Source organism: Sminthopsis crassicaudata, chromosome 6 (assembly GCF_048593235.1).
Source record: "Sminthopsis crassicaudata isolate SCR6 chromosome 6, ASM4859323v1, whole genome shotgun sequence".
Taxonomy (NCBI): Eukaryota; Metazoa; Chordata; class Mammalia; order Dasyuromorphia; family Dasyuridae; genus Sminthopsis; species Sminthopsis crassicaudata.
The window spans coordinates 5,985,044-5,998,093 of NC_133622.1; the positions used below are offsets into that span (position 1 = coordinate 5,985,044).

The following is a 13,050-nucleotide window of genomic DNA, read 5'->3' on the forward strand; positions in this document are numbered from 1 at the left end:
TCGTATGGAAGACGACCTTTGGGTTTTGACAAGGTGGTGATAAGGCCTGAGTAAATACATGGACACGGGAGACGGGATGGCATAAAGGCTGGGGGGATGAGGAGGAGGATGGGCAAGAGGGCTGGAGAGAGGTGGGAGCCAGGTAGCCAAGGTTCCGCTCCTGGATGTGTACTGGAGAGGGGAAAGACCCGAGGCAGGCAGGGCCATGAGGAAGAAAAGCGAGAAGGGAACGAGAGCTTGAACTACGGTGGCAGCTACAGGAGCACAGACCAGATGGCACTGGAGGAGGGCCCAAAGAATCCAGCAAGACCAAGCTTTTTGCCTTGCTTCTGGCTGTGCCCTCCAGAGATGGGGGAGGCTTGGAGAAAGAAGGGATTCTGAGAAAAGAATCTTTGGGGGCATGGTGAGTCTGAGATGCCCAAGAGGCACAGAGCTGGAAAAGTCCAACAGCGGAAGCAGGGCCATGGCAGGGAGCCAGGGTCTGCATCACCAGCCAGGGGGGTACAGTTGGAGGAGGCAGGCTGAGACCCAGATTCACCACAGGCTGCTAACGCTCACTAGCTGGGGGGCTGCAGTCATTCACTGGAGTCTGAGCCCGAGGTCTGACCACCAGTAAGCCCCCGGATCCAGCTCTTTGGATGGCTGGGAGCACCAAGGGACACCATCTGGGCCAAGTGCTTGGCCAGATCCACTCCTTTGTAAAAAAGGAGATAAGAGACGTGTCCAAATTCAGGTAACTTGGGAGGAAAGCGATGATGGGCTCTGAGGAGTTGGGGAGGAAGCACGCTGCCGTGAGTGGAAGTCAGCAAGGTCACAGGGCGCGCTGTTCAAGGGGCGGAGGCTGACTGACATGTTCTGGTGCCCAGCTGTTTGCCTTCCCGAGCACTGAATGCTACTTTCCCCTCCCTCTGTCCGTCTCCCCCCACCTTTTCTTTCTCTTTCTTCCTTCCTGTGTCTCCCCTGTCTCTTTCTGTCCCTTTCTCCCCCCCTCCCCTGCTGTCTCTCTTTTTCTTTCTGTCTCTTTCTCTCTATATATATCTCCCCCCACCCCGCTCTCTTTCTTCCTCTATCTCCTTCTCTGTGTCCCCCTCTGTCCTCCTTCTCTGTCTCTTTCTCCCACTGTGTCTCCTTCTCTCTCCCCTGCTGTCTCTCCCTCTGTCCGGTGCTCCCAAGTTGTAGGCACCAGCATGTCCCCTAATGGCCTCTGCACCCCATGACCACATTTCATCCTCCACAGTCTCTCCTGGAGTGTTCCCCAATCTCCTGAGTGCCTCTCGCACAGCCGGAAGCACAAGTGATGAGCGTGTCTCCCCTCCCCCCACCTCCTCGGGAGCCTGTGTGGGCCGACTGAGGGGAACGTGCTGCCGCTCGTGTCACGGAGAATGAGGCTCTTGGGTAACACTGAGGAAGCTGTTCAAGAGCTGGCCGATTCAGTCCTTGAGGGGTGCGCAACCAACAGAGTCTCCTCGAATCCCTACTGCCATGCCAAAAATGCAGCTGACAAAAGTAATTTTTAGGCCGGTAACTTAAATAAAGGAGACAGTGTAGGAGAAGAAGCTTTCTTAAAGACTTAAAGTGAGTTAAAATGCAAGTAAGGACTTACCTTCCCAATGGGGGAGACTTGCTCACTTTTTCCCTGGTGGCCTTCTCCTTGGCTACTTTTTGGCGATTTCTAGGAGAAAACGTTTCTGGGCTGCCGAGTTTGGAAGTGGCCCGGGTAGCTGGCTTGCTCGGCTGCTTTCTGAAACAGATTAAAAACAACAACTATGCTGTGGGTGTGTGGGATGAATACGATCTGACATTTGGAGCCACTTGTGAGTGCTTTTGAGAAAGAAAGGTTGACTCTGAAGATGCAAGAGCACCACCAACGAAGAAGCCAAGTATTGGAAGTCTTGCTGCCTTCAGGCAATAATGACAACCCTAGATTCGCATTTAGGAGATGTTTTAAGAGGGTCAATGATTTCTTTTTTGTTAACCTCATCTTCTTCTAAGTTCAATTATTAGCTCGATAAAGATGATTCTCAAATCTATAGCTCTCTTCCGAGTTCTAGACCTGCACCTTCACCCGCCTTCTAGACAATTTACCACTGGTTGACAGGAACCTCAAATTCAACATGAACAATTTTCTTTTTAAACTAAAACCTTTTCCCCCCTTGACTTCCTGTTTCCATCAGTCACCCACGCTCAAAACTCGGCTATCTTGGCTTCCCATCACCTTCCCCAAACCCCTCAGCTAGAAGTAATCCTTCCCTTGCCTGACCATACTCACAGACGAGTATCTGTCCCCTAATATTGCATTACAATGACTTATACACACTGTATTTTCTCAGAGACTGTTGGCTTTCTTTTTTTGCCAAAGCAATTGGGATAAAGTGACTTGCCCAGGGTCACACAGTTAGGAAGTGTTAAGTGTCTGAGACCAGATTTGAACTCAGGTCCTCCTGACTTTAGGGCTGGTACTCTATTCACTGCACCACCTAGCTGTCCCTCAGACTGTTGGCTTTCAAAGGACAAGGACCAGATTTTACTACTTCTACTCCCATCTGTTTTTGGCACATTAACTTCAACAGAGTAATCCCTTAACACTCCAATTTGCCAAACTGAGCCCGAGAAGAATAACTTATTGGATTCTGTTCAGGATTCCACAACACAATAGGAAAACGTGGAAAGCAATGATTATGATTTCTGGATGAGAAAGAAACAGTACACAAATGGAAACAGATGGCTAACACTTAAAGCACCTTTAGGATCTTCACAGCCTCATAGTCATAGAAAGGGAAGAGGCCTCTGCAGCTGTCCAAACCTTCACTCCAGAGGCTGGACCTCCGTCCCTCAATTCTAAGTAAGGGAGTGGAAGTGATCAGTGAAGTGGTGGTGGCATTATGGGAAGAGAAAATGTGGAATGAAGTTTTATGTTGGAGCAAGAGGGATTGAACTTCGACTCCACATTTACTGCTTGCTTCCTACGTGCAAGGTGAGACGACAAAGGTGAAAAACCTCACAGATAGCTGTCACTTAAATAAACACATCCAGGTAAAATGGGCGACAAACTAGAACTCCTAATGTAACGGTACATATAAATATGACTGGCAGTGGCTCGTAAGTGATCTGAATGTGGCTGTGGAAGGGGGTGACTTATTGAAAAGGAACAAGAGAGCAGGAAGGGGCTGTGAGTGGCCTAAGGAATCAAAGAGCCATAATCTAGCCAAGAAATCGAAGCAGGGAAGCATAAATCGAAGTGATGTCAGTAAGACTATAAACCAAGACTACCTGAAGAAAAAGAGAGAAAGAAATGATAAAGTAAAGAAGTAGATTACAAGCTTGTATGGAGCCACAATATAATAGCAATGGGGAACTTCAATTATCTGGACATCTGCTGGAGCCCTCTCTCTGCCCAAAAAAGAACTACTACAATTTTCATGACTTGGCATAATACTAATTGTACCCTTCAAATGACAGAGGACCCAGTGAGGGGAACTTCTATTCTGGACCTAATTTACCTGGCCATGAAAGAACTACATGCTGGATGGAACAGGAACCTTGGAGGGTAGTGAATATTCCACTTTAGAATTTGTGGTAGAAGAGGCAAGGAAGCCAGGCAGAATCAGAATTCACCCCATTTAGGCAGAAGAGATTTCAAAGCACTTAAAAGGAAGGTTGTGAATATGATTTTAGGGATTAAAATTTACCCCAAGTCAGTCCAAGAGAAAGGGACCTCTGGAGAATTGAGTTTCCAAAGACACAAAGAAAAACCAGTCTCAAGGGAAAAAAAGGGGAGTTTTCTTAGGGGATGGATATGGGTACAAGAAAGTCACTCACCAACCTAGGCTTAAAAACAAAAACAAAAGCACCTACGTTTGGAAGATGGAAGCCAGGGTACTCAAGAGTGAATGAGTAAAAGATCTTGTGATTAGTTTTCTCAGGAGATAGAAAGCTCAAAATGATTTGGAAATGGCAAGGCAATTTAAAATGGATTTTTAAAAGTGATATCACACAGTTTCATTTTTGTCTTTGAATTCCAGTGCCTAACAGTTCCTGGCATGCTCAGCAGAGAAAGGTTAACAGACTGATTAATTGAAGAAAAGATGGGACTTCTCCTTGGAATAGATAGGATGATAAAAAACAAGAGAAGGCAAAGCTGCTCAATTTTAATTTTGTTTGCTAAGAAGGATATAGAATAGCATATTCTTTGCAATAAAGAGAACCCACTCTTTTATTTGCCCTGGCCATCAGAGTGCTCCATTTAAGTTCTGGCACTCAAAGGAGTCTGAAGAGAAGGTAACTGGGGAGGCTAAGGGGCCTTCAGATCAGAACATCCGAGGCATTGCCTTTTCCTGTCTCACCTGAAGGAAGTGAAGGAAGAAAGAGGGAATATATGGGAAGGGAATCAAAAAGAGGGGAGAGTAGACTTGTTCTATGTCGACCCAGACGACATGACCAGGAGCAAGGGAAAAAGCAAGATTTTGGCTTGATGTAAGAGAAACCTTTCTAGCAAGAAAGGGCACCCAAGAGGAACGAGCTACGTTAGGAGGGAGGCACCTCCTCACTCAGGATCCTTGCCACAGAGGGGATTTTGTTCAGATACGGGCTGGATGAAGAATTAGAGAGACTATTTTTTTATTAGAAAAGTCCGAATGGTCATGTCAGCGGTCAAGGCAAAGCGAGGCCGAGGGCCCATCTGCACGGGGGTGGGAGGAGCTCCAAGAGATGAAGTGCTGTGGGGATAGGGGCTCTTCACAAGATGGGGGTGAATCCAAGAACACAAATGTTCTGGATGTGAGATGATGTCAAGTTAGGGCAGCCTGGGTGATAAGGCAGAGATCTTGCTCTGGTGAAAAGAGATGCCAGGGAGGACTGAGAGGGGTCACCGCACCTAGGGCCAAGAATGGCAGGAGTGCGCCTGGGCTTGAAGGGAGCAGCAGGAAAACCCACAACTGTGGACAAACGAAGCAATACAGAGTGGACAGGAAAGGACCAAGAGCTGCTTTGTGTCGTGGGGGGCGGGGAAGCAAGGCTCCCAGGTCTGAAAGGGGGGAATAAAGGGAAGGGCGGGGACATGGTGTGGGGGGCTCTGAGAGAACAGAGGGTTAGAACAACCCCCGTATGGAGTGGGATAAAGAACCAGTAAAAGGCCAATTTAAAAAGGCTATAAGAAGCAATATAGAACTGGAAAAAGTCCCATAAAACATAATGTCAAGTATGTCCTTAGCTGTTCAAAGGTGAACGCCTCACATGAAGACTGGAGGGATACCCTCCACAGGGGATGATGGGGGTCACCAGCTCTGGAGGTCCCTTTCATGCCAGACTCTGTGACCCACTTTGTAACAGACGTACCTCTGAGCTTCTAGTCTCGTGGCTGATCTTGTTGTGGCTCTTGAATACTTTTCATCTTCCTCCTCTTCCTCTTCTACTTCTTCCTCCTCAGACTCTGGGTCCTTTTTGTCCTCAGCTGTCTCACACATTGATTTAGGCCGTTTTCTTTCTGGTTCGGCTGTTTCTCCTTGGACAGAATTTCAACTATTATTCTATACAATATTGCAAAAGAAGCAGGCACTATAAGTTTAGGAGGACAACTCAGAAAAGAACTTGGAAGCAAAAGGAGTGGTTTTCCACTTCCTTTTTGTTTTAGATTTGTAATTTGCACTTGTTTAACAATCTCTCAAACACATTTGAGATAGTTTACTTATACAGTTCACAGCCAGAATTCATTGAAAATTCAGTTGTACTCAGAAAAGCATCTGGTATATACCAATTCTGACATGGGATTATAGCAATTTGCACTATTTATGTACAAGCTGTGAACCATTGGATCTTTTCCCTCAATGAAGAAAAATACAAATAAAATCTGGTTTTAAAATGATGAAATAACCTATACTCCAAAACATCCAAAAGTAATTTCCAATCAGTTAAAACCAATTCTTTTGAATCATACCTGTTCCTTCTAATCCTGGGAAAGAACGCTTGGGCTTTCTTCCTCTGCGACGTACAACTGCTACCGGTTTTTCTTCTCCGTTGTCCTAAGGGCAATCAAATGAAATGAGACCGAAGTTCAGAAGGAATAATGACTTTCACTTAAGATATATATTTGTAAGAAAAAAAGATAAAATAATGAACACTTACATTGGCCAAATTCAGTTCTTCATTTCCAATCTGTTTACCAGAGTCATCTTTAAGAAAAGTAAAGAAATTAGTGCATGAATGTTTTCTTATTTCAAATTGTTTAGGCAGCGATGAAAAGACTAATTATTCTGTAATGATCCTGAAAGTTAATATTACTGAAGATGAATAATCTAGATTTTTTTTTTAATGAAGACTTAGTTCCTCTTATAAGGGAAATGTCCAATACTGAAAAATAAAAAACTATAATACAGAGAAGCCAATAAAATAAAAATCATCCCAATTCTTTTGTTAATTTATAAATTTCCTATCATTTTATACATAACCTTCTTTTAATAGAGCTTTTGTTGTTAATTTTTGGTGTAAATAATGCTACAAAATATTTTAAAATAAAGATGCTGTTTGATTTTATGAATTAAGTGAAATAAAAATTGTGTGAATGTTTTTCAGTCATAAAATCTCATACATCTGATGATCACTCATAGTGGGCTACTTGTGATTATGTTTCTTTTGAAGAACTTTAATGATGGAAATTTAAATGTCTTTATCAAAATAAGACAAAATAGAAATCTATCATTGCATATTTTGTTACTGATATTCAGATAAACTATGATAAAATTATGACCTTAGAAACTTAATAAGCAAAAAAAAAAAAAATCAAAAAATCATATAATGGCTAAAATTTCTTTGTAAAAAATGTTTTATCATTGCATAAAACATTATGAAATCATTGAAAAGTGGTAAAAGAAATCTAATTGATAATGTATCTTCTCTTTACAGTCATACTCAAAAAAGAAAAGCAATCTCTTCCTTTGGCTTCCAGAAAACAAACCTTATCTAGAATTATCTGTCATGATCAGCTGTAAAGAGCAATTGTCTCTAATTTACATCGTTTGCTTATTCTGACCCCTCACATACATATTCATTAATTCATCCATTCAAAAAGCATTTTCTAAGTACCTGCCATATGCAAAATATGTGCAAGGCACCATGGGAGACAGAAAGATTCCTTAAGGAGTTTACAAATGAACAGAGGAAATAAAATGGCTAGGACCAAGCAGGAGGATATAAAATGCATGCCACTGGACCAGGTTGCACTTGGAGGATGTATCCAAAAAATACCAGAAACAGTTTTAAAAGAAAGTCTATGGTGGGGCTTTTTTTTTGGGGGGGGATGGGAATGGGGGAAGTTGTTTTTTATCTATGAGTATATATTAACAACACCTTTAAGCATCAAGGAGAAAGAGTATGGACAGGCTGCAAAAGAACCATCCAAAGACATCAGTAGGGCCCCAAAGGAGGGGGCGGGGAAACGTAAGCTAGAAGAGCTCCTTAAGCGTGAAGTAGCTGGTAAGGGACATCTTCTGTGCTACCCTGGTATCTAGAGGACAATCTAGACCATATTGAGAGAATCCATGGGGGAAGAGACTAGTATGAAAAGCAGACATCGTGGAGCCTCCAAAACAGCTATTTCTGACTTAGACCTTGAAAAATTAAAAAAATGTGACAGAACAAAATAGTGATCCTATTCACCTGAAGAATGACAAATGGCAGGTGACCCATCAACAAGAGGCTTTAGAGAGCACCTTAAACTTCTGCTCAAGTGAAAGGATACTCGTCATATAGGGAGGGAAACCAAAAGGTGATTATTATGTAAAAAGCCCAAATTCCCATGACATTTTAAGGCTTTCAAAGAGCCTTCCTCAGAATAACCAATGGGACAGATAGTACCGATACTCCAATTAACAGATGATAGAGGATAGTGACTTCTCACATGTCACCTCAGTGAGTGGGGACTCGAACTGAAGCTTCGGACTAAAGGTCTCGGAGACCTTTCACTGGACCATGAAACATGCATATGGCTGAGCATTAACACCACAGTCTCTGCTCTCCCTGCCTCCAATGCACGATCTCCCATTCATCACCCACCAAGAGGAAGGCTGAAGGAAACGTACCCGGTGTTTCAGCTTTCACTTTGTCCCTCGGTGGAGATGGCTGGATCTAAAAAAGGGGGAAACCCTCCAAATTAGTGAATTCTGAGAAAGTTGCAAGGAGACTAGAAAACAAAAGATTCCTAAAGGTCAATTTGGGTTAGCTGTTTCACAAAGCATTTCATGCATAATGGAGGCCAGACGACCATACGAACACAGAACAGTCAGACAGGCTATGCATGAGAAAGCATAACTGCCAGAATTTGTAGAAAAACACCTAGTGACACAACGCCACGAGCCAAGAGGGATCACCCTGATGCATGCATGTGAACTCCGGCCTGGGCGTCACCATAAGCAGGCTGGGAAGAGACGAGGCCCCGAGAAGGCTCGTCCACTATCCGGGGGAGCAAGTGTAGTCTGGGCAAAATAGGCATTGACCTTTAGTTTCCATTAAGAAGTAGCCACGACCACCACATGCAGGGTATTGTGATACACTGACTTGAAGGGAAGAGACAGAATGTTAAGCATTGGAAGAAAAGTTTTGGGGATTTTGTCTGATTTTGTTTTTTTTGCAAGAGAGAGTTTGATAGGGAAGAAACACTTACAGCATTAGCATCAGTCTTGGAATCCTCTTCTAAAAAAAAAAAAAAAAAAAAAGGTAGAAAGTTAAAAATATATCTGATTAAAAAATATAACAAGTAAGTTAACTATTTTTTTTTTTTTTTTTAATCAGAACTTACTAATTTTTACTGTTGCTTCTATAGGGTATTTCCGAGGTCTTCCTCTTTTCCTTTTAACTATCACAGGAAGGTCCTCCTAAAGGAGGAATACAAAAAGTCTGTGGTAATACTCTCAGTGGTTTTTTTCCCCATCTCCCTGCTTCCTGCTATTTAAAAAAGAAAAGGATCAGAAGGGCTAAGAGAAGAGGATGAACATTTATCATAGGCTGGCATGAGCAATGTATATCTAACAAAGGGCCGGGGCTAGCTGCCCCTATTCTCTTCCCTAGCTGGTGGCTCAGTGAAAGCTGTACAAGGCCTGGCCTAGAAGGGCGTCAGCCACGATGGAAGTGAAGATGGAGGAGGGGAGTCAAGCCTCCTATTATAGTGATTTATTCGGCCTGCAGTTACACACAGGTAAAGTAAAATAGAGGAACCAGGCAGACCTGTAAACCCCAAGTCCACGGCACCCAGAGATAACAAGAGATCCCAACACTTAGCTGCACAATTTTTACTAATGTGTATAAAGCCAAAAAATGGGCACCACTCCAAGACCTTTATTTTCAACTCCATCAGCATTCGTTAAGCATCTTCCAAGGGCAAAGTCTTAGAAATACCAATTTTTGGGAGCCTCATGGGCAGCATTAAAAATTTCCCTGTGTTCTATTAGAAACACTCGGGTCATCCTTTTTTAAAATGGCATTTTTTTCAATCTCAAACATGTTCTCTACCTTTGGTCCTCCCTCCCTTCCTTCCAAATCTGGAAAAATCAGGTACACTTAAGCCCTAATTTAGGGCAGCTGCTGCCCTTTGGATAAAGTGCTGGGCCTGGGGTCAGAAAGACTCCTCTTCCCGAGTTCAAATCTGAATTCAAGACACTTATTAGTTGGGTGACCCTAAGCAAGTCACTTAACCTCATTTGCCTCAATTTCCTAAACTGTAAAATGAGCAGAAGGAAAAGGCCAACCACTTCAGTACTGTTACCTAGAAAAGCACAAAGAGAATCATGAAGAGTCAGACATGACTGAAAAATGACTAAACAACAGTAAAGCCCAAATCTCAACTTTCTAAGCAGTCATGGTACAAATCTCCTACCAGACTCCTTCCTCCCTGAGCATGGAATCAAACAGTATTAGGCTACAGAATTAAGAACTTCAAGCAGACAGAGATGCATGCCTTTACCATTATAGATTCTGATTTGGTGTGGGATAAAGGACTCTATGAAATGGAACCTTATTACATTAGAAAATAAATATTAAAGGGACTTATCTATAACAATTGTAATCTTGATCTCAAAACCTTTTTGATTTTAGCAAGGAGTGATTTTAATAATGATAAAATAAGATCTTTGAAACCTGACAATGATAATGCAATTGACATTTGTAAGATGTAGTGTACAGTGTTTTAATAACTTTTCCATATGTTCCTCTTTTACCATTATAGATTTTGACTTGGTGTAGGATAAAGGACTTTATGACATAGAACATTATTACCATTATTACACCAGAAAATAAATATTAAAGGGATTTACTTACAATTGTATCTGAAAAGCTTATTAATTTTAGCAATTTGTGATATTAATAATGACAAAAATAAGATCTTTGAAACCCAACAATAATGCAATTTGCATTTGTAGCTATTCCATATGTTCCTCAAAAGAATCCTGTAAGATGGGAAGTCTAAGTATCATTACTAAGGAAAACTGAGGCACAAAGACTAAGTGCCCTGCTCAAGACCACATGGTTACCAAAGGCAAAGCAAGGACATTAACTTCGGTTTTCAAATTCAAGTTACTTCTTTTTCCATGACATCATATTATGTCCCTTCTTGACAGAAAACTTTTGGGGAGGAAGGCTATTTCTACACCAGCCATAGTTGCAGTGTCCTATCTCTTTTAAACTTCCTTTCATGAAGAATTCAGCACAGTAGATCCTTAGGAACAGGGGATGCTCAAAATCAAGGTGCTGTTTGATAAAAATCTATCAAAAACATAATAATTTGCAAGAAACAAAGTTGTTTTTCTAAAAGCTGTAGGAACAGGAAAGAAACATTACATCTTATTCATATAACCACAAACTTAAACTTAAAGCTAGACATATTGCGGGAAATCCAAGTATTCAAAAGTTCTATAAAAATGAATAAGAGATACATGTTTAATTCCCATTGTTCCAAAGGTCAAGAGTTAAATCTGCATGATAGTGATGGTGTAGCATGGTCTGCTGGTTCAATTTAAGAGTTCGATATTTTACTTTTTTAGTATTTGGCCCACTGATGTCCAATATCTAATTATTTTGAGTTCAAATTTCTCTTCGGAAGTATCTTGAACTTGAGCTTGAGCTATGATATCTGAACATGATTTTTTTTGTATTTATATTCTGACATATTTTCCAAGAGAATGAAATCATTTAAAAAACCCCAACTAAAAATGCAAATGTTTCTTAACACATACCAGTCTATTTGCCTCTGGAGATTTCACATTGCTCTCTGTATTTTCTGCCTTTTTGTCATTAGCTTCTCTGCTGCTATTGCCATGTTCACCTGCAGAAAAAGCACAGCTCAGAGGAATGAGTGAAGTCCACAAAGGCCTCAGGGGTCCCACTGACTGAGCGAGAGTTCACGCCTGCCTCCCTGGCTCCGGACAGCGAGGCTGGTGGTCAAGATTACAAGCAAAGAAGCCAACTCACATCAATACCGAGAAAAGGCAGCTTGAATGAGCATGACCAGTATTTGGCAAGTCATTTTCTACAGATAAAAATCCCAATTACAAAGCAGTATTTACCAAACGCAGATAGCCAACAACAACAACAAAAAAAGTGTTTCCTGTATTTTTTAAGAAAAAAAGGAGTGTTACACCTGGCCTCTTACTGCCTTAGGCTCTTCCAAAATGGTTTGGGCTAATTCTGTGTATGTAATGGAGAAACAGACATTGGGACTCACCCGGTTCTGCCAAGGGCCTTGCAGCAGTAGTGCTTTTAATACTTTCTTGGCATTTTTCTTCTGCACCTTCAGAAGTCTCTTCCTACTCAGAATGTGAAAAAATAGTTAGTAAATCACTTCTTTTTTTCCCCCCAACCTAAAGCATTTCCACATTAGTCATTTTGTACAAGAAAATGAACAAAAAACACAAATGAAAGGGTGAAAAAGAGTGCGCTTCACTCTGTATTCCATCAGTAGCAGTTCTTTCTCTGGAGGCAGGGAGTATGCGGCATCATTAGTCCTTTAGGATCTTCTGGGATCATTCACAGTCCTGCACTGATCAATACTGCTATTACTGAACACAACATTCTCCTGAGTTCTGTTTACTTCTCTATACATCAATTCATGTAAATCTTTCCAGTTTTTTCTCCAATCAATTCTGCTTGTTGTTTCTTACAACACAATAATATTCCATTATAATCATATACCACAGCTTGTTCAGCCATCACCAACTGATGGGCATCCTTTAGGTTTCCAATTCTCAGCCACCACAAATAAGCTGCTGTGAATAATGAGTCACTTCTTTTCCAAACCCATGTCTACATCTACTTCATTCTGGCAAATTATAAAATATATGTACTACATACATGGAATTTCTCCTGATACAATTTTTCAACAGTGAACACACTATTATAACTATATTCATTCAGAAAGCTGTAGAATCTCAACTCCAATGTAGATCACTAAGCTCATTCTGCCCTAATTCTAGGTTTTCAGAGAACCAATTAACTTAGCTAAATTGTAGACCATAAAAGTCTTTTTATTCCTTCACTTTTGGAGGCTGCTATATGTAAAGCCAAGTTAAAATCTTCAGAATACAAAAGACAATGTAAAACTTGTGGGCTACACTGTTTAGGACGAACAGCCTTCTGACACTTAAATTTGCCTTTACTTCCATATACAAGGGAAATAAACTTGATCTTAATTAGTCCAATATCAAAAATGAAATCCATTCCCTAAACATATGGTTGGTGAGGAGGAAAGAGAAAAGCATGAGAATTCATCACGAATTTATTCTTTCAACCATTTGATAATTTAAATATATTGGACTTTTAAATAACTTTATCAGTCACTTTAAAAGCCTTAACATTTTTATTTATTTATATAAATGGGTAAGCCTATTTATTAGTTAAATGACAAAGTAAACAGAAAGGCAAACACTCTTCAGAAATGGAAACGGGGGGAACAGGTAAACCTTCCTGAGGACAAAAGGGAGGAGGGAAATGAGGTCTCCTAAGTACTGTTCTGGAAAGTTGCATGGACAGCTCCAATAAGGCAGCACTGCTCCACATCTTCGGGGCAGAATC

General features: G+C 41.3%; 1 protein-coding gene across 3 annotated transcripts in view; it reads right to left on the reverse strand.

Moving 5' to 3' along the window:
- Positions 1-13,050, reverse strand: part of BOD1L1 (biorientation of chromosomes in cell division 1 like 1) — a 60,163-nt gene that overhangs the window by 4,468 nt on the left and 42,645 nt on the right. For all 3 annotated transcript variants that reach the window (XM_074274931.1, XM_074274929.1, XM_074274928.1), the window contains exons 18-26: positions 11,705-11,786; positions 11,217-11,305; positions 8,789-8,864; positions 8,654-8,682; positions 8,073-8,118; positions 6,121-6,167; positions 5,933-6,017; positions 5,335-5,500; positions 1,604-1,741 (exon numbers count right to left, since the gene is read on the reverse strand). In XM_074274931.1, coding sequence (XP_074131032.1) covers positions 1,604-1,741; positions 5,335-5,500; positions 5,933-6,017; positions 6,121-6,167; positions 8,073-8,118; positions 8,654-8,682; positions 8,789-8,864; positions 11,217-11,305; positions 11,705-11,786 — 758 coding nt within the window. The remainder of the gene's footprint in view (positions 1-1,603; positions 1,742-5,334; positions 5,501-5,932; positions 6,018-6,120; positions 6,168-8,072; positions 8,119-8,653; positions 8,683-8,788; positions 8,865-11,216; positions 11,306-11,704; positions 11,787-13,050) is intronic.